This window comes from Artemia sp. Qi Xiang Cuo, chromosome 20, assembly GCF_049724085.1.
Source record: "Artemia sp. Qi Xiang Cuo chromosome 20, ASM4972408v1, whole genome shotgun sequence".
Lineage (NCBI taxonomy): Eukaryota > Metazoa > Arthropoda > Branchiopoda > Anostraca > Artemiidae > Artemia > Artemia sp. Qi Xiang Cuo.
In genome coordinates this window covers 33,130,934-33,153,460 of record NC_142813.1, presented here as the reverse complement: position 1 = coordinate 33,153,460, position 22,527 = coordinate 33,130,934, and the positions used below count along the sequence as shown (strand labels likewise).

The window sequence follows — 22,527 nt, the reverse complement described above, 5'->3', positions numbered from 1 at the left end:
CCTTTTTTAATTTATCCTATTATTTTTTCTACAATCGTATAACTTAAAACCACCGTAGCTCAAAATTTATTTATTGCAGGCAATATATTGCGAAAGTCGAGGGCTGCTTTATCTTCAGTCAGTATAGCAGGGGCAAAACCAAATATTTAAAACTAAAAGGAAAGGTCTAGGTATCTACAAAAAGAAACTGAACTATGGTCCATTGCAGGGTACTTTTTTCAGTTTCAATTGTTCGAAACTACCGAAGGAACTACAACTGGTTTTTGATTTTTCGCAACTTTATCTGGGTAACTAGAGAATACTTGTACCAATAAGCCTATTTTAACGCGTTGTACTAGATTTTTGATAAAAAAAATAAGGTACCCTAAATAAAAATAAAAACATAAATAAATCGATTTAAGCTTGCAATCCGGTAATTTTGTTTAACTTTTGGTAATTCTTCAATGACTTTTTCGTTTTACTGCCAAACACGTTCAGCATCCCCTATGCGTTTGACTTGCGATGCTATCCTCAAAGCTTAAAAATATAAAAAAAAAACATACAACATTAAAACCACTACAAATAAAAATAATTAAAGAAGAATATGGAAAATTAAAAAAAAAGTATTTAAGAATAAGTAAAATATATAACGTACGATCACTGAGTAATGATTTTTCTCTTTATGTCCAATCCGAATTGAAACAGGGGCATCCAAGGTCCACTGACCTGAACCAGTTACTTCCAAATCTTTTGTTCGATCCATAATATCTCTTCGTCTATTCTGAAACACATTATTAAAAATCAATAGCCTAATCGCACTTTATTTGACCAGCTAAGTTAGTACAAAGCTAAACACTGACACAGGAATAATAAACGATGAGATGTTTGAGTTTGTGGTCAGAATTCAATTGGCTTTGCCAAACTAATTTCGGTGCCAGTGAAACCATTAATCGAAAGTAAATGTCAGGGACTTATTGATTTATCAATCGGAAATAATTACTGATATATATCTTGACCATCCAAAATCAAAATATATTAAGGAGAAAACATAATTCGAATGACTACTACAACAATCTCGACAAAGCGTTAAGCCATCCGAAACTAGCGAACACTCATCGTATCCAACTTCAAGATTTTTCATTTGTCTACCTCCCGACAGATTCCAGAAAATTTACATCATTTTGTGTAAGATCGTGGCCTAATCTGGGGCTTCTGGCCTTTCTCCTGACCCGATTTATCTTGAAGACAGGTTGAGAGAGTCACTGCAACTGTATTATATTGCAAGTGTTGTGGAAGCTCAAACGACTTCGCTCACAAGGAGTGGCCATCGGTATCTTAACACTATGCCTTGTGCCTAAAATTAGTCTCAAATAATTTATAAAAAGAGCATAGAGCATAGAGCATAGGTTCCTCCTTCTGTATTTTGTGCCCATAAATCTGCGCTATACTCAGCTAGTCATCAATGCCGTCTCAAATATTTCGAGCTTCAATCCTGACATGCATAAAGGTGGAATGGAGATTTATGACCTCCCTCTACCCCAAAAAAAATTCTTTTATTTACCTCGTAACATATATTTCATATATAATCTTCATATTTCTTTCATTTTTTCTAATGCATGGGAACAGATAGTGGGCTATGCAAATCGATTTCCAGGTACATATTTGAGAGTCATGCTGGTAACTAACGTAAATAACGGCGATGATTATTTTTATTTAGATTTAAAGTAGTGCTTGTTAGTCATTAATAAGAATCTGGTGTCACCAAAATGTAGAAATCCCTTGTTCTTAATCATGAAAAATGTACCTAATGGGGTCTGATTTCAGATTATCGAGTCTATTAGATTGTATCAGCTCTATTTCAAAATTAGATTGTTGAATAAAGAAGGAATTAGAAGCGATGAATTATGGGTTCTTAGTGTTTCCAATGTCTTCGTATGAATGTTACGGCACAATCTCACACACCCTCTAGAATAGACTGCAATGTTTTTGCTGGAATCTTGCTTAAAATATGTTCCGTTTAAAGTAATTTCTAAAAGCACTTTATAATTTCTTTTTCTAAAATTACCTCTAGGAACGTTTTTGGTGCCTTTAGGGAGTTTTTAACCCCAGTTAGGAACTTCTGGGCCTTAAGAATATACTTCAGAATATTTTTCTGAGTATCCGAAATCAAAGCACGTTGAATGCATAAAACAAGCACGGAGAGAAGAAATAGCGCTTTTCTAAAGTCACTAGCTAAGATGGAGATGATAAACTGCGCTTTTTTGAATCCAGATAGACTAGAGAGGGGGATTTAGCTCGTTCTGAGACATCGATTGGTACTGCAGGACCAATAACTTTACATGGTACATCGAGCACAAAAGTGTGAAAAATAAATATAAGGCGGTTGGATGTTGGGTGTCTGTGAGCTAAGCAGACCATTCAGAGTCCAAAAATTGCAGAAATGTTTGCGCAACATTTTCGGCACCAGTGAAATCATTAGTCGAAAGTGAATGTCAGGGTCTTGAAAATTTATCAATCGGAAATATTCAGTAATTTGCATCTGTTATAAACTAACGATTACCAAGAAATTAAATCGAATACAAAACCATGAAAAAAGATGACATACTTATAGGAAGATGCATGGGAATTTATTTGACGGGTGGAGATAAATATGCTAAAAAACAAAAAAAAAATCAGGGAACTGTATGGAACATATAAGCGACTAGAAAAATAATTGGGATATGCTCTTAGGATTCCGAGGGAGGGAGTCCTTTCGGAAGAATACTACTACTACTACTAATAACTCACTGCAGCACCAACCCACTTGAGGCCAACAAAGCTGCACAAGCTCCTCTTACATCCAAGTCCATCCGAAGTCTCACTGTGTATCCCCTCACAAAAAGGTCAGATTTCTTTACATCCTTCTTACAACCTCTTCCCACCATATTCGGGGATGGCCTGCTTTTTGTTTGTCCCTAAATGGATGATCGAAAAGAACGATCTTTGACAATCTGTCATCCTTCATCAGCAAAATATGTCCTAGGCATCTCAACCGTTCTCTCATTATAGCCCTAAAAAGTGGTATAGAACCACATTTTATGCATAGCTTGTTTTTTTAATAAGATCGGTCAAACGGGTGCCAAGACTCAATAGACAATGCCTCTGGAAAACATATAACACATCCTAATCCGTCTTCCAAAGCGCCTACATATCTGAACCATACTTGACCACTGTGATCATTATAGCTTCCAATATTCTAGTCTTCTTTGACTTATCTTCCATTTCTTCCAAACTTTTTTCAACTGATAAAAAGCATTCTAGGTCTTGTCCATCCTACTTTAAACATCTTCAATGCACCCACCATCTTTACTAATACTACTACCCAGATAAGTGAAGCTAAGCAATTTGTTCATCTCCTCATTATCCATCGTCCCCTATTCACCTTCATTTATTCCGAGTTCAAGCAATTTAGTCTTCTTAATTTTCAAACATAGTCTTGCATTTGAACCCTCAATACCTCTAAAAATTCCTTCATTTTCCTGACATATTTATCTAGGACACTGAAATCATCTGCAAAGTCTAAGCATAGAAGAGTTTTACCTTCCTTTCGAATTTCATGCTTCTCCGTAGCCTTTGCCGCGTTCCTTAGGATAAAGGACATAAAAATGATCCATATAAATGGGGATAGAACACAACCCTGCTTAACTCCTGATTCAATACCAAACCAGCAACTAGCCTCATTCCTACCTTAACCGCAAATATTGCAGAATTTGGGGGATAGTTTGGGACATTTTCTTTTTAGGTGCAATAGAATGGCAAACCTAAGGGGAAATTCGTTTATTGGTGGAAATGATGAGCTGCTACTGGAGATCCTTAAATCAACGTCTCCTAGATATATGTTGGCAATGGATAATTTTATTTTAAAGGGTTTAAAGGCTCGAAAATAGGAGTTTATTTATTTATTTATATCTGCTTATTTATATGCAATGCAGGGATCAGGGGAGTAGCTCCAGCATTTTTATTGGGGGGGGGCAATAGGGTCCATATCCAGATAGTCAAGGGGCATGGGCTATATAATAGTTATTTTTTTTAATTATTGGGGAGGGGGGGCAACTGCACCCCTTGTCCCCCTCGAAACTACGCCCCTAGCATGGATAGAACCTTCACTAAAGCTCTTCTATCGGCTGTATCAAACGCCTGTTCTTAATCTATAAAACTGAGGACTACAGGGGCTAGTGATTCAGGCATTTCTCAATCATTAATCTAGGAATGAAAATTTGGTCGACCCGTCCTCTCCCCTTCCTGAAACTCCACTGTTCTTCTCTTAAAACTTTACCTAAAGCATATCCGAGTCGAAAAAGTGTTATCATACTAAGTAATCTGCATCCTAAGAAAACCAAGCTAATACCTCTATACCGACAACACTCACTCACTCATAGTTTTAATTAAGTTTTAACTAAAACTTTTTTACAATCACTATATACTTTCCCTTTTTAAAACATGATATTCATCATCTTTAGTACTTTTTCTCTAATTTTGCAACCCCCATATCTTGAAAATTCATTTACCACACTGTCAACACCTAAGGTCTTATTATTTCTAAATCCTTTTAGTACTGTCTCTAACTCTTCTTCGCAAAAAAAAAAAGAAAAAAAATTCTTCCTTCATTATTTTCTATATCATTTCATATTGTTTCATCATGGTTTAACACATTCTCAAAATGTTTTGTCCATCTCTCTTTAAAAATTTTCTTGTCACTAATTGTAGCCCCTTCCCTATCTTTAACTGAGACAAGTGCAGATTGACTATTCCCTCTCAGATTTTTATCATGTCAATACAGTGTTTTACTATTATGCCGTCTCATTACATCTTCCAGATCTTCAACAATTTTATCTTTGGCCTCCACTTCACAACATTAATAACTTCTCTACTACTTTTTTTCTAACTGGTTGAAAAAACACCCTGAGCATTGGCTATTCTACTTTTAACATCTTAACTGCTCCCACCGTCTTTACGAATAACACTACCAAGGTAAGTGAAGCTGCCAACCTGATCAATCTTTTCGTTGCCAAACGTCACCTTTTCATCTTCACTTATTCCTAGCCTTAGTGACTTAGTCTTCTTAACATTAATTTTCAAACCTATTCTAGCACCCTGAACTCACAAAACCTCTAAAAGTTCATTCATTTTGCTCACACTTTCATCTAGGATGCTTAAATCATCAGCACAATCTAAGTCCTGGAGAGTGTTTCCTCCCCATTTGATTCCGTGGTCTCCTATTGCCTTTCCTGTGCTCCTTAAAACAAAGTCCATCAAAATAATCCATATAAAGGGGGATAGAACACAACCCTGCTTAACTCCTGATTTAACACAAAACCAGCCTAAAATTGTTAGGTACTTCCCCTTTTTCAAAAATCATGTTCGTAATCTTCCAGTAACTTATTTCTAACCTCAGAGCCACCATATTTAAGAAACTCATTTACCACACTATCAGCACCTGGGGCCTTACTATATTTTTATCCTTTTAGGCCTATTACTAGTTCTCCCTCAGCGAGTACATCTTCCGTCGAATATAGGGTATTGTAGACATTTTCATTTTCCTCTATATCTTTTCCTGCAACTCTATCTCGGATTAGCAAATTCTCAAAAGGGTCTACCCATCTCTCTTTAACTCTTCTTTATCACTAATTGTGGCCCCGTTCCTATCTTAAACTGGTACAAGTCTAGATTGACTACTGCCTCTCACTTTATTAACCTGGCAGTACAATATTTTACTTATATGTCGTCTAGCTGCATCTTCCAGATCCTCGGCAATTTTATCCATGACCTCCACATCACACCACCTTAGTTCATACTTTAAAGCTTTCTTCACTTTCTTTACATTCCTTTTATTTTCATATGATCTATCACTCAGATAATTCTTGTACAAACCCCTTCTCCTCTCTATTAAACATAAAGCTTTTTCACTAATATTCCTAGCTGCAGCCCTAACTTTCTTTCCTAAGACACCATCAGCAACTTCACAATTTTTTTTTCTAAAATTAATCCAACCATCTTCCTCATTGTCAAATATTAAACTCTCAAGTTTAGTATTCAACCTGGAAAGTTTCTCTCAAATCTTCATCATTGAGTCTACCAACATCATAACTTCCCGGGAGGTAGTTACCCTTCAGAAATTTCAGCTTTAAATTAACCCTCAAATTCAAATTAAAGTGATTTCAGAGAACAGATGGGTGCAAATTAACCTAAACGGACATACAGAACTTCCACTATTGAAATCATGTCTATTTTGAGATAAAATAAGGTGAAATCTCCGTGGTTGAACAGTGCATGAATATAAGAGTTAAATGAAGTGCATTTTTACCCTGACTTCCTAAACTTTCGTAAATATCACCTTTAGTCATCTTTTGAAGGAACACGGAGAGTTACTTGGGTCTGGTATTCTGAGCATCATAAGGGAGAGCTATAAGACGTTTAAAGTTCACTATTTACCCCCCCCCCCCCTCGCCACCACCACCAGTAGGCCTATTATGGTATGGTCGAGCCAGAGCACGGTTTACTGCATAGTACAATTTTCTATGAAAATCTCCTCGAGAGAGGTCCCGTTAAATCTTAGCTGGCAATTTTTTCGGCTAAGAAAAAGCACAACATCGCCAAATGAAACATTGCTAGTTGTACTCTTTGAATGTAAATGCTTGTAAATTTATAGTGTATAGCACGATTATTGTTATCCCTAGAAGTTATACTGGACATGGAGGATGGAGTACTTGTTGATATCTTTAGAATACCAACGTTTTAGTTAGAGAAAAACGTCTGATCCTGGAAGTAGCCATTCCATTTGATTTGCGCATTCCAATAATATGCGGGTAAAGACTTTTTTTCCCTCTGCATCAACTTTCACTTTCTCCAAATGTTTGATGTACCTATATTTGCCGCAATTTTCCACATGGCTGCTCAGCCTATGAGGGTAAATTTCCCATTTTGCGCAACAATTTTTACTCGAAAAAAAAACGCAAATAGGCCTACAGGAGGAACTATATAGAAAGTATAGGGAATTATAGAAAATATATTAAAATTTAAAGTTTTCAGAATTTTTATCTCCCTTCCAAAAGCTATTGACCGTACTTGGGCTCTTACGTAATTTTTTCGTGGAGGGAGGGAGAAAGCCTGCAATTTTTTTTTTATGGGTAACAGTTTTTGGAAAGCTCTTTCCTGAAAATTTTTATTTTTTATGATACAAAATATTGCAATTTTAAAATTTTGACCTTCCAGGGAGGGGGGCGTAAATTTTAATCATAATGTTGACTTATTACGATAGACTTCGTTCTTTTGTATATGAATCAATCCTTGTTGAAACCTTTAAATATGTATAAAACTGACTAGGCTGAGGGACACCCGGAAGAAACCCCGCTTTTTTATCTAAGAGAATTGAAGGCACTTCCCATCTTTACTTTCTCCTATTTCCCAATTTTTTTCGGTTTAAGGATAAACTGACAAACATGTTTTTGTTTATAGATATACGATAAATTTAGGTAACTACAAATTTACATTTTAAAACAGGGGGAATTGTCTTTTCCCACAATTCTAGGAAGTAAATACCGTGTTTCTCCCCCGTGGGAATCTTTGTGTCTGTATGAAACTGTAAATTTGTATGTCCTTTACATGCTTTCTTTTTAGTGTCAAGTGGCATTCTTTCGCCCCCTCTTTAAGCCATTGCTCCCCCTCATGAAAATATGGCTGGAATAGTATGAATATAAATACATTCTAACCCCACGGCTATACATAACGTATGACAAAAATAAAAAATAAAAATGAGAAAACGAGGGAAATATCAGCCCATCAGCCGAGGACAGAAAAGACACAAAATGAATAAAGCAGGTATTTCGGCAAGGACTTCCGCCAAGCCGTCTTCAGTGCTCATAAGAAAAAGAAAAACTAACCTTTTGAAGTATTTGAAAAGGCTACTAAAACAGAACAGAAAAAACACTTTATAAAAAAGACAAAAAAAGCCGTTTATTTTGGCTTGGTTTTCTGTTTGTTTGAATCACTGTTTCTTCTGCTTTGTTTGAGTTTACTTCAAAAAGTTCGTTTTTCTTTCTTTTCTTTTCTTTTTTTGAGCACTGAAGACGGCTTGGCGGAAGTCCTTGCCGAAATATCTGCTTTTGTTCTTTTAGCTTTTTTGTCCACTGGCTGATGTTACACTCGTTTTCTTGGTTATTTATTTTCTTTTACTATATTTCTTTTTGTTTGTAATAACTTAGAGCATAGATAAACCAAAAGAATTTCTAAAAATGTTTACATATGATATCAATCAAATTTCTTTTAAAAATTCCCCAATTCTGGAAAGAAAATCAAGGTTATTTGTTTGCGGAATTAATTTGCAAGAACATAAACCTTTTGTTTCAACTTAAGAGCTTAGACTTCTTTTTATTTATTTTATGACACACTAATCGCAAATAAAATATATTTTAGATGGTTTGAAATGTTCTGCGAAAATTTTAGAAGTCATAATTATCATAAATCAACATAAACATGGCTTCAGCTTTTTGTAGTTTATTTAGTGCTTAATTAGTAAAAAAAAACTTTTTTAGTAAAGAGGATTGTAAGGGTTTATAATGCATATTCTCAAATTCAACTTTAAATTCTGTCTTACGAAAATTTTGGACCAACACAACGAACATAGAGATAATGTTCAGAATTTAACAACAAAAATTTAAAATAATCGGTCGTTGCATTTATTGGTTTACTACAATACAGGCTCCTAATTTTGAAATTCAAACCTCTGAATCAGTAAATATACCGAAATAGGCTGAAAATTTAGGCAGCAAGGGAGAAAAAAGACATACATTTCAATAACAGCAATGACCAATGCGCTTCCAACGAAAAGAAAAAAAAATACGGTTTACGTACGTGTACATTTTATATAAATTACATTGAAGCCCACAAAATAACTCATAGTTACAGAACTTAAGAAATGCCATATTTAAATGCAGAAATTTAGCACAAGTTAAGGAAAATACCCTGAAGGCGAGTTGGCTATTTAATGTGTTTGATAAATCTGGATGGATTTTTTTTATAAGTTTTATTTAAGGTTGAAGGGGTTAATTTATTCATTAGCAACGTTTCTTTTTTTCTTTATATTTACGGCGATCTTTGGGCTTAGCAAAATAGTCGATAACGTTTTGATTGCCAAAAGTGTAAAAGGAAACTGCGCCATCTATCTAAACAATTAAATTGCACTGTTTTTCTATGATGTCACATCTGTTTAGGTAAACACCTTCCACTAAATTGCCTTTTGTGTCTAAAATTGACAGCGGTTTAAAAAAAAGAAGAAATTGGTGACATCATTTTAAAATTTAATACAAAAAGACAATGTTTTAACCTATTAATTTTAACTGAACCCTGTTTTCAGACCACCCTACAGCCAACACGGTGTTGAACACAGGTTGTGCAAACTATGGTGTTGAATACCAGTGTTCAGGACTTTCGGAATCTTTATTCAACTGTACTATTCTGTCGCGGATTAATTTTGAAGAACCCGTGTCCAACACGCTTGGATCCTGTAGATGAAAACGCTTTAAAGTTTCGCTGGGTTGAACACGGTGAACCTGAAAACAATTTTGGTCAAACCTGCTTAAAATGTGCTTCAAACCCGGTGCCTGAAAATTGTACTCGTCTTTGTAAAAACAAAGATAGATAAATAAAAAAAAGAAGAATAAAACAACCTTGATTCTTTGTTGTTTTTTCATCAGATTGACTTCATTAGATCTCTTTCTATAGGCACCTTTAATTTTGTCCTTGAAGTTTCATTCGCAATTCCATTAAATTGTCTAAAATATTCACTATTTTTCATCTAATTTTTTCATGTAGTCAGGCATTTTGTTTAACTGTGTCAGCTAAAGTATCCCATGAAAATTTTTTAAAAGCAAAACATAATGAAAAATATAATCTTAAACCCATTTATACATTTAGGTGATTTATGCATTTATATACCAAAATCACGTAAATTACATGCAAAAAGAAAATATACGGTTAGAAACTGTTTTAAAAAAGCAAAATAAAAAGAGCCTCATCATTCTAAAAAGCAAAAAAATATATTCTCATTCAAATTTCTTTTCAAGAAAAGCTAGAATGGAAGAAAAATAAGGAATAAAAAATGAATTGCTTTACTTACCCCTTGGCATTCTTCCAGCTCAAGCAGTCGAAATTCTAGCAACTCATTTTGATCATGCATATCTTGCAACTCGCTTTCTAATGCAATGTTGCGTAAACGGAGTCTTTCCAATTTCTTCTCATGAAAGTTAACTGGGTTATCTGATCCATCTTGAATAGGCACATATGGGTGACTTTCATGGGTCTGAATGTCTAAAAAAAATTAATAACCTTATTTAGTAGTTAGCATTTCTGGCACGCCAGATAGGGCGGACACAGTTATGAGTATTGTATGTTATTGCCAGGAGGGACATGGTGATGCGTTTTGGCCACTATCTCATTTTTGGATCACGGGAATACAGCAAAACCAAAAATAGACAAAATTTGGGACATATGTGATTCATTATTGTCAATTTTTCGAACACAGCCAATATGAGTCTTTCATGTGCGCGTCCCTTCATTCCAAAAGATTCCGATTTATTTTCAATCCAAACATCTCTTCAAGGGCGCATTAATTTATGAAAATTCCCAAATCCGTTGCACATTCAATAAATTCAAACGCACATTTTTCTTTAATGTGAAAATGGTTCACTAGTCCAGAAACTCATCCTTTTTCTGATCTAGGGCCCATTGCGCATTAGGGGCGAGTGTCTTTCCACACAAATAAATTTTAGATTCAAATTTTGTAGAGTACCTTATCTAATTGAATGAAAAAATAACTGAGTCCTTAAACTAATAATACTATCTACATTGATATGAATATAATGTTCGGGTTGCCACACTGTCAGTTTCCGCCAGTGCAACTATTAAAGTTGATTAATGGCAACGGTGTCTACTTTAATGCCTCGATTGTTCAATGTCATAACAAGTTCTCTAAAAAATTAGGTTTTGACAAATACGCACCACGCATGGTTATTGGACCTTCTGTACAGGTTGGCACGTCCGCGACGTCACTCGAAACTGTTTTTTTTCTTTTCTTGTTTTAAACAGTATATTTTCTAAGGCCACGTACACAGATAATTTTATAAAAATTCTAAGAACTATGATAGAAAATGGTAAAAATCTGAAGACTTCGTGGGGTGGGGGGGGGTCCGAAAGAGATAAAACGGTCATTAGTTAAACCTATCCATTTTTCCCCAAAAAATCCTTCTTCAAGGATTATCGGATTTATATCTAGAAAGTTTGTCACTTTCACCTGGAATCTAGGCAAATTATCGGGTTTATATCCAGAAGGTTTGTCACTAGAATTTCACCTTTTCCGATTCCAGGAGCTTGTGGGTATTCGCATCACTCCTTCTACTAATTTCAGCTCATTGTGGACTCTGTACCTGTTTCTTTTTTATTTTATTCTCTTGTGATATTTGGTTTTTACTTCGGTTTTCTAACACTTTGATGATCATTTTGTAGAATAGGTGGTGAAATAAGTTCATAATTGATTAGTTAATAATTAATTTAGTTGATATTGGTCAAATTTGATACTTTCTAATATTGATTATAGTTCATCAGTTAAAAATTGTTACGGAACTTTCGGAATTTCTTCTTTAGACCAACAACGTCTAATTTCTATTTCTAATATTTGCAATTATTATTTGTACAGTATGCTGCTTTAGCAGCTAACTAATATTAACATCTCGCAATGAACAAATAAACGTTCAAATGGGGAGTAGTCCATTTATTTAGACTATGAAAACATATTACGGTCACATATACAATACAGCAATCGTCATCAGTAGAAATATTAAAGTATTAAAATTAAAACTAACATATTTATACAAAACAAAATAAATAACTTACGATTCATTTACTAGATTTTTCTGAGAGAGTTCAAAAACAGAGTTCATTCAAAGTCTTGATACGTAGCTCGTATATACATTTTCTTCTTTAATACTGTCTAAATGTAAAGTGAACTTCCAGTGAAGGTGGCAAAGGGTTCTCTGTCTTCTAATTGTAAAAGAAATGTTGAATTTATAGTTATGCACTTGATTGGTCTCACCTACCCGTATTTACGACTCAATTTCGACGTGATACCTTAAATTAGGTATCCTTTTCCCAGACCACACTGGCTTTCTATGACGAACAAATAAACGTTCATATGGGGATAAGTCCTATCAGCTAGATAGTGGAAACAGTTACAAGCATATAGGGAGATAGACAGAGAAGACTTTGCCACCTTCATTGGAAATTCGCTTTAAATTTAGGCAGTATTAAAGAAGGAAATTTGTATATCAAGACTTTGAATGAACTCTGTTATTGAACTCTCTCAGAAAAATCTAGTGAGTGAACCGGGAGTTATTTTTTGTATAAACATGTTAGCTTTAATTTTAATACATTAGTATTTCTATTGATGACTATCGCTGTATATGTGATCGAAATAGCTAGACTTTTGTGCATGTTTTAACTGTCTAAATAAATGGAATTATCCCCAATTTTAACGTTCATTTGTTCGTCATAGAGAGGTAGTGTGGTCTGGGAAAAGGATACCTAATTTAAGGAATTACGTCGAAAATACGTCTCGTAATACTTTAAGTTAGGTTAACGATTAATAGGCGTGGAGTAATTTCGAAAAAAGACTAAGAAAGGGCCCTTTGTGACAGAAGCCTGAGTCCCCTGGAAAATCAAGGGTAGGCAATCCTTGTGCTACTACTCATATACATTGAAAATTCTCTTATTACCCAGTTCAAACGAGGTGTCACATGCCTAACAATCTTTGAAAAAGTTGGCAATGAGAGGAGCGACTGCCTAAAGCAACTGCCTGTTTTATGACTGCCTAAAAACAGGTGAGAGAATGTTGGCGTTTTTACGCTTTCATGAGCGCAGAATTTGTGTGCCAAATCTGTCATACGCTAGTCATCTCTGGTAAAATTTCTTTAGACCGTACAGTGATTTAGTACCCCATTATTAGAAATCCAACAATAAAATTGCCAAAAAAAATAAATGTTGATACTGAAAATTACTGAAAGAATACAAACAAAGACTGACAAGAGAAAGGAATAGAGAGAAAGAAAAGAGAGACGATGGCAGAGAAAGAGAGGCTAAATACTCTAATCTATGAATCCGAAAACGATCTTAGTTAAGAAAATTTTCATGAAAGCAAAATATTAAAATTTCTTCTGAAAATTCTCACCAGTGTAATCCCACTTAGGACTTTCTGATCTTCTTCGCCGTTCCTTAGTTGGCAATTTGCCAATTATTATAGACGTGGCGGCATGAATACGCTGTAGCTCCTGATGTTCTCGGAATAAATGGGCGTACATCATTTCCAGGTCTTTCCTTCCAATCTGAAATTAAAAAATATGTAATAAATAAGTGAACGCTCAAGACTAAAGTGAATTTCTGGGGATCATAGTAATCATTCTTGAAAGTCCAGATATCTTAACTTTTGAACAATTGAACGGAAATCTCACACATTTTTCCCAGGGACAGAGGAGAAGGGGGGGGTGTCCCCACACGCTCTGTTGATCGGGTGCTCCTTCCCAAAGTGGTAATAAAGTTCCAAGCATAAAGATAACAATTCTTCTAAGAAGGTGAATACTTTCGTTGTTTTTATTTATTTCAATAATGATAATTTCAGCTGGTTAGTTTCACTCTCAAAATCCAAATTTTGTGCGATATAATGGAAAATTCATCCACCCATGCATAATACCATACTTCAAGCTAGTCATTTTCGAATATTTAAATTTTGTTGAAGTATCTCTAACTGTATAAACAAAAATTGCTGGATATGGGTATTTCTGCAAGATAATATTTGCGAATAATTTGTGGAAAATACTTTGAAAAAGACTTTAAAAAGGTCTAAATAACCCTCTCGCAAACACATAAAATTATTAAATAGATTAGGATCAAGACAAAATATCATTAAGAGAATTAGTGTCTTCATGTCCATAATGTCCATGGGCGTACGTAGCTTCTTCTCTTGGGGGGGGAGGCAGCCGATACTTTGATGAAGGGCGGAGGGCTGAAGCTATAATGGCAGTTCACAAAACCTTATTGCCAGCAAGTTCTATCATACCTATGAAATCTTTATTAATAAGTTATCACCAAAAATCATAAATCATCAATAAGATTCAGCATTAATCAATCTTCTTAGCTTAGAACTAAATCTTTCCGAAACATTATGGATAATTGCTTCTTGTTTGACTTTTATTCTGTCATTCCAGCAGTTTATTTCCAGCTTTTTCAACCATCTACCTTTTATCAAATTATTTTTCAACCATCTGCTTTTTCAGCCATATCTAGTGTAAATTTGAAGTTCTATGGGAGGGGGGCTGCGGCCCCCCTTCCGTAAGCCCATGATAATGTCTTCAGTGTCACCTATATCTCGGAATGGCATCTTAATTGAAAAAAAAGAAAAGAAATGAGCATCATGCTCCCCCTAAATTTCAATCTGCTAAATTTAGGAGCATCTGAGATTCTGAAGGTACATCCTCCACCTATGACTGGATATGGACTATGTCATCAGAACGCTTTAATTAGTACAAATTTCAAAGTGAAAAGACTTAAAATTTTGTTTTTACCTCGTTTTTTTTCGGCGGGGGGGGGGGGATTCAGAACAAAATATATCAAAATCGTCCTATGTCATTCTAACCCGGGCTCTAGAATTCTGAATTTTAGGAAAAGCAGTGGTTTCAACTTTTTTGTTCCTGTAGCATGGAAAGAGGATATTCAATATTAGGTAAATCCTCTTATTTCAGTTCTTAAGTTAAATTTGCTCATCTTTAAATAAGGCACATGGTAATATACCCCTGAATTGTTATTTCAATTTTTCTTTCTCGATTTCTTCGTAAGAAGGTATTTGCTACTCTTGTAGCAATTCTGACATGCTTGTTAATAATTTGGATCATCCTTCCACATAGGGGGAAAGGAGGGGATCCTATTCTCACTAAAATAAAATGAGAAGACCCCCTCTCCTAGAAGACAATTGAGAAAACTATTTGAAATGTGTGACAAATCCTGACATTGTGGCCAGATATATATATATATATATATATATATATATATATATATATATATATATATATATATATATATATATATATATATATATATATATATATATATATATATATATATATATATATATATATATATATATATATATATATATATATATATATATATATATAATAAAAAATAACTATATTCACTTACAGAAAAACATACAGAATATTTGCTATATTTAAAATAACATAGCCATAAGCGCAGCTGGAATCAACTGAAGTTTGGTTAACGGATAATAATCGAAACACACAAGCGGGAACCGCAGTCCCATATTTCGTGACAATAGAATATTAAATTTTAACCATGCAAAATATAATGACGGTTCTTCCTCTTCTTTTTTTGTTCTCTTTCTTTGCTATGCTATTAGCATGAGGGGAAAATATAAATATATATTATTTTTTTTTTACAGAACATTAATTTTAGTCATATGTCGAAAGTATTAGATTGCACGTGTAAACCAAAGACAGTTTCAAATGTCTCTAATATAATGTCTAACATAATACCAACTAGAAATCATTTTAAAATACCTTCATCAATGTGCTACATGATCTGTGTCTGGTGTATGCAAAAACCACTTTGCTTCTCAAACCCTGCCTTGTTAGCACTTCTAAGACCTTTCAATCAGTCCATGGTAACGAATTGTACGCAAGCAGTGACTCGGCCCAATAGTAACCGAAATCAAACAGTTAGTTGTTATGATTTTGATAACACCTAATACCTCCAAAGAATTGACATTTTATGCTGATTCCAAATACATAAAATGCACTAAGTTTCATTTTACCCATCAAAACTACAGACCTGAAAAAATTTGCCTGATTTTGGACAAAGGGAGAAACACAGCCAAAAAGTCAAACGATCTTAACGAAAATCATACCATCAGATTCAGCATGTCGAAGACCCCTACCGTAGAGGTTTCAAGCCCCTATCTACAAAAATGGGCAATTATGTATTTTTGCATGAAGAAAGATGATGGATGTATGTTTACTTGTTTCTTTGTTTTCCCCAGGGGTGATCGTATCAGACTAATGGTTCTGGAAGATCGGGAGAGGGCTCATTCGAACAAAAATTACAAGTTCTAGTACCAAAAACATTGAAGGGTAACTAACCCGCTCTAACGTCCCTTTTTCCTCCAATGCCGTGTGATCGAAAGTTTGAGATAGTCATTTGGTTCAGCATAGTTCAAAGGCCCGATAACTATATCTCTGGGGAAGATAAGACCCCCACAGTCCCTGGAAAAAGGGCTATAAGTTATGCAAGTTGCTCATTTCTTACATTGCGAAATATACAGAAATTTTCCGAGGGTGTTTTCCACGGAGGGGGATTTCAAAACAATCAGAAATTAAATTAAAAAATTAAAAAGTGTTTCCACTGAAAGTAAGGAGCAGCGGTAAAAATTAAAACGAACAGGGAAATCATTCCGTAAACGAGGCGGTCTGCCCTCTTCTCATTCCCTCGCTCTTTGCACTAAAGTTGAATTTTGGCCCCTATTTTTGAAGAAAGACTGCTCAAACACAAGGGCCGTTGAATTTGAATGAAAAGTATTTTTAAAAACTTTAGACTTTAGCTTAAGGAGCAAGGGATTGAGGAGGAGGCTACCATAGCCTACAGAATAATTTCTACTCGTTTTAAGTTTTAATGTTGCTCCTTAGGTTCAATTAAAAAAAAAACTTTTTTTTTATTCTTTTTAACACAAGTACCTGTTTATCGCTCGGTGTCTGAGCTGCTGAGAGACAAACTACACAAAATACATTAATACGACAAAATACAGATAGTTCAAGGGACAGGGGCCCACGCCCCGACGCAAAATGCCTGATTCGATTAGTATTTTTTATATCAAATTAGTATATAATAAATATGATAAACAAAATATCACTTATTTTAAGTAATATAATTAAGTAGCAAAATTAACTAGAATACTTAATATTAATTCAACGATGGTCGTTAAATAGTGTGATTTGACAAATCAACATTATTATTTGTCCTCAGAAAGCTCAAATAGTCAACAGAAAGACATCACCAGTTCATAAATATATATATATATATATATATATATATATATATATATATATATATATATATATATATATATATATATATAATTTAATGATAAAAGAAGGGACTCAGTCAGAGATTGGTGCCGAGAAAGCTCCATTACTCCATTAAGGCTTGTATTGCCAACAAATTTAACTAAATTTCAAATCAACAACATGAGACGAAGTTGAGCTTAACTTCCAGTTGTTTTTATTTTTGTAAGAAACTTTACGGGAATTTATTGTGTTTTGTTTCTATTTTTCCTGATAAAGTCCCATTTTTGAATTTGGCAACTGAAGTGAACTAAAATGAACCCTCCGTTGAGATTTTCCTATACAAAGCTAGAAATTAGAATCAGCTACAATTCTATCTCCATAGAAAGTGTATTATTGTTTTTATAATGCAATCCATTTATATACCATCTTCAGATGCTTCCTTTATAGCACAATACTATCTCCGCAGAGATTTTATTGTTGTCCTTTACTAGAGATTTTATTAGTCAATTAGGTTCTTACAGGTATATATTCCTCAGATATATGACGAAAAAAAGAGGTATTTTAATGGTCGGGTATTAGGTAGATTAAGTTCATTGCCTGGCATCATGGGTGCAGCAGCGGCTGCAACCTAGCAAAGGGCGAATGGCGGCACATGATAGGCAAAATCTAATAAATGGATGTTTAATGAAGCTGCTTAGTGACGAATATTATCTAAGTCACACTGGTCTGAAAATAGTAATTTTTATTTAGATTAAACAGAACAGTTATTTGTAATTACGCCACGAAATTTTTGTGAATTTCTCTCAACTGGGCCTGAAATCGCTCAAAGATGAGGTTAAGTTTAAATAAAAAGTGACCATTGACATCACCATTTTCGGAGGTTTACATTCCCCCCATCTTAAAATCAACAAGGTAAATTACATCTTTGAATGGGTAGCAAAGATGTGTCTTTTTTTTGTTTTTTGTTTTCCAAAAGTAATTCTGTAGAACTAGTGGTTAAACAACATCGAAACATGGTTAATCTAATCGAAAATTCAAACATATAGTGCCTTTTTAAGTAACGAAAGAGACCACGCCGAAAACGATGTCGTATTCAGCAACAACAATGCTGGCCCAAACAGGGTGAAAATGTAAAAAAATACAAATTCTGAAAGAGCCAACTGATTTTTTTACAGCCTAAAACTTTTTTTAACAGATTTACAGTCCCCTGTTTTGAGAACCGAGGAAAATCATATTTTAGCATTGGTACCAAGACTATTGTATAGCGTAAATTTCTCTTTGTCTTCTAGGTGTGATTGAATCGAATGGGTGGCTGTGGATTTTCAGAGAGAAAAAATGATAAAAAAAAATAAAACGAAAGTAAAGTGTATTTACTCTATGCACACACAAACCACGCACCAGGTATGTCTAAAAAACTAGTACAAACAGGCTGACTGATGATATTTCCCCGTATTTCCAGTATTTAGTTGCCATTGTTTACTTCTCAGGCAGGAAAAACGATCAGAGCTAGCCCTACATGCAATGACACTTAACCCTAGAATACTGCCGCTTCGTAATTCTACGACCACCTAACTGTTTTTTTAGATTCCGTGCACAGTGTCATATAACAAGACAAAGCTTCAAGTAAATTCCTTTCCGAGAGGCCAGTTATCGGGCAACTTCAAACTTGAAAGGATTCCTGCTCGTTTCCGAGATAACGAGGGTAAGTAGTAGATTTTACGAAGCGACAGTTATGGTGTTTTTTTTTTGTTTTTTTTTTTTGCGAAAATTTGAGCTTGTATATTTAGTTTTTTCTTGAATTCGTGTCAGTCTTCTTGTGACAAAAGCTGTTGAAATTCTAATTTCAATATGTGCATAGTTAGGAACTTTCACGTGTCCTCAGGCGCCTGAACGTTACAGTCACTACTCCTTTTCGTCTCTTTTTCTTTTCGTTTTGTTTTTCATTTTAGATGGCTTCTAGAAGGTTTACAGGAAAACAGACCCAATAATTACTCTATGCAAGCGACAAAGAGGGTAGCATCTCAACTCTTAGTGACTCTGAAGAAGATCTAATCGGGGAAAATCTGGAGGATTTGGAAAACAGCAAACTCCGATGAAGATTATGTAAGAAAGGCGTTCTGAACGGAGTTCCATGTTTTGCTTTGACCAGGAGCTTACCCTTTTTTTATGCGTCTCAAAACGAAACGAAATGGTCGTTCTGTTGTCTACAATGCACGAGAGACCTTCTTTAGCCTACCCAAGTCAAAACCGGAATTCATCGAGCACCACAACTCAACTAAAGGTTGTGTTGTTACCTTCGACCAAATGTGCAGCGACATGTCCTGTTCGAGGAAAACTAAAAGGTGGCCCTTATGTGTATTTTATGGGCTCCTAAACATCACTTCCATTAGCTCTTATGTGATAATCAGTTTGAACAGCGGAAAGATTGGATGGAAGCCTCCTACAAGGAAATTCTACATGAAGGAACTCTATATAAAGGTAGTGCAGTCTCGCGTACAGTAAAGGCTCTTGGGTAAACGTTTGAGTCGCTCAGTCCAAGAACATATCGAAGGTATCGCAGGAATTGCTAGTCCTTTTGGAAGCCCAACATCGCAGGACCAGAAACGAAAGTTTTGCTCACTCTGTCCCTCAAACTCCATAGGATGACGACCACCTTTTGTACCAAGAGTGTTTTGTACCTCAAACTACTAAAACAGCTATCTGGTAATTCTGCTCCCCAAGTTTTTGAAGTCATACGTGATCTTTCTTCCGGCAAAAATAGCACAATTCTACATTTTTATATATAGGAGCTTAAAAATTCTACAGTAGGGTTCTCTGGTACATTGAATCTGATGGTGTGATTTTTATTAAAATTTAGGGGGTGCTTACCCCCTTTTTCAAAAATCAGTCAAATTTTCTCAGGTTCGTAACTTTTGATGGGTAAAACTAAACTTGATGAATCTTAGTTATTTGGAATCGGCATAATAATTTGATTCTTTTGATGTATCTATTGATATCACAATTCCGGTTTTTAGAGTTTCGGTTGCAATTGAGCCGAGTCACTCCTTGCTTACAGTTGGTTACCACGAACTGTTTGATATCCAGTAAAAGAATATTAATTACACATAGGTCGATCAACTAAAGTTGTCAACTTAATTAAATACTTGCTAAATATATTAATTTGAAGTCATTTAGCTGGTACTTACAGATTCCCCTAATAGAAAAGACAGCATCTGTATGAAACTTCGGGTTTTTCTAGATACCATAATATTTTGACTTACAGAGATTGTTTTATTTTCTTTTTCGTAGATGGGGCGATTGCAGTAATCTAGTAAATAGCGAAATACGGCCCAAAATATCCGGAAACTTCAGACGCTTTTAAAAAAACTGGCTAGTAAAAATAATTGTCATTTAAAGCTGATTCAGAAATGGTAACTATTATTTCGATTAATCGTAATAGTAAAATGTTATGGCAAAAACAAATTTGTAGGAAATTCGAAAAAGGAGCCTAAAGCCCGTCGAAGATGACCTCAGATCGAAATGAAAAGCGCACCACTGGAATTGCCACGACCAAATTGCCTATGAGGAGAATTAAAGACCCCCACCCCCCAACTTTAAAAACGTCGGAAATCCCTTTTTGGATGGGAAGCACCGATGTCTCCTTTTCTCTTCTGATTTTTCTTTCTTTCTTTCTTTTCTTCGCTGTTAGTGGAGCGCTGGAACATCATGGAGAGCTGTTTAACGGTTCATTTCGAAAGATAACTTCTATATTTGCGTGCTTTTTTTTTATAAATTCCACTTGATACGCTATCAAAAAATATCATATTCCTCCAAAAAGGGGCAATTTGGGTTCCATTCTTAGAGTGGAAGAACTGGGAAGTAGAAAAGGGTACCATTCCATGGTTGAAAACCCTGGACCTGAGGTTTAAAATCCCCCTCTTGTAAACTACATCTCCCAGCCCCCTAAATAAGTTTTATAAATCGTATGTTGTCTATCAAAACTAGCAGGCTAGTAGAGACATGTTTAATGGCTAAATTCAAAGCTCTTGATCATATCAGCGTGCTATTAGTAGATTTATATCTGAAAAGAGCATAAAAAGGGGGCATCCAAAAGTGGAGTCAATTTGTAAAAATTTAGATGGGTGGGGGCAAAATGTATTTTTAATATCGAAGGGAGTCAAGTTTGTCGTTTTTTTTCAATATTTTCAATGAAAATCCAAAAAGGCATTTGTCAATGAGAATACCCCCCAAAAAAACTTATCTTTCAAAATATTGGGGAGGGTGGGTGGTAATAAAAATATAGGGGGCCACCGATGGAACTTCAAGTTCTATCTTTTTGCCATAAATTTCTAGCACGTAATAAAAGAGTGATTGGGAACAGCCAAAAATTATAAACCAAACCCTGTTACACAAGACGTGATGGTCCGGTGGTTAGGACCCTTCCTTAAAAGGCCGTAGTAACCAGTTTTCGAATCTTCGTTATGACAAATGTATATATATTTTTAACTTGGTTGTCACTTTCTATCGCCCGACAAACGACGAAGAAAAAAGAAGAAGGAGGATACAAACAAAGGAGACACTTCAGTGCTTCACATGCGAAAAATCTATTTTTCTTGTTGTTGAAGATGGGGGACTGGGGTTTCGACCAAGGTAATTCTAACGGCACAATTCTCATTTCTAATGATCAGTTTCCCTAAAAAATTCCTCAAAATATTCCATTTGGGGGGGGGGGATTTCCTAGAAATATTGTCCGCACAGCGGGATTCCCCAATAACCTTACAAAGGATCAGAAATTATATAAAAAAGTATTTCTTCAAATGAAAGTATGCTAAGCCGCATTTTTCAGGCGGAATCGAAGGCAGAAAACTTTCTGGGGGGTATTCGCAGCGAGTATGGAATTGTCCGGTGGTAATTTTCCGGCGGAAGAATATTATGGGGGAGAAACTTTCTACGGCGGAATTTTTCTTGGGGAGGATTTTCCACGGGATGGGTTTCCTGGGATTATTTGAAAAACGATCATAAGCAATGTTTTCTACTGAAAGTAAGGAGCAACATTAAAACTTAAAACGAACAGAAATCATTCCGTATATGAGGGTGGCTACCTCCGCCACAATACCCCGCTCTTTACGCTAAAGTTCGTTTTTTGTTTTTTTATTTCACAGGTAAAACGATTGAGTAACAATAGATTAGGATAAGAAATCTGAACATGTTAGTATAAAAAAAAAATTCGTCTTTTTATGCTCATCTCAAGGATCAATTACTTATCCATTACTAGAGGGACTTTGTATCTGAATATTCTACAAGTCAATTTTACATGATGCATTACGTTAGCGAGCAAAAAATAGCATAGGGTGAGAAGAAGATATTTCTTATCTTTTCAATCAAGAGAGATTAGAACCCATGACTGATCATT

General features: G+C 35.0%; 1 protein-coding gene across 2 annotated transcripts in view; it reads right to left on the bottom strand.

Annotated features, from left to right (window-relative positions):
• The window catches only part of LOC148940116 (uncharacterized), a 307,698-nt gene that overhangs the window by 37,603 nt on the left and 247,568 nt on the right, over positions 1–22,527 (bottom strand). For both annotated transcript variants that reach the window (XM_089106482.1, XM_089106483.1), the window contains exons 6-8: positions 13,235–13,388; positions 10,133–10,323; positions 635–760 (exon numbers count right to left, since the gene is read on the bottom strand). In XM_089106482.1, coding sequence (XP_088962608.1) covers positions 635–760; positions 10,133–10,323; positions 13,235–13,388 — 471 coding nt within the window. The remainder of the gene's footprint in view (positions 1–634; positions 761–10,132; positions 10,324–13,234; positions 13,389–22,527) is intronic.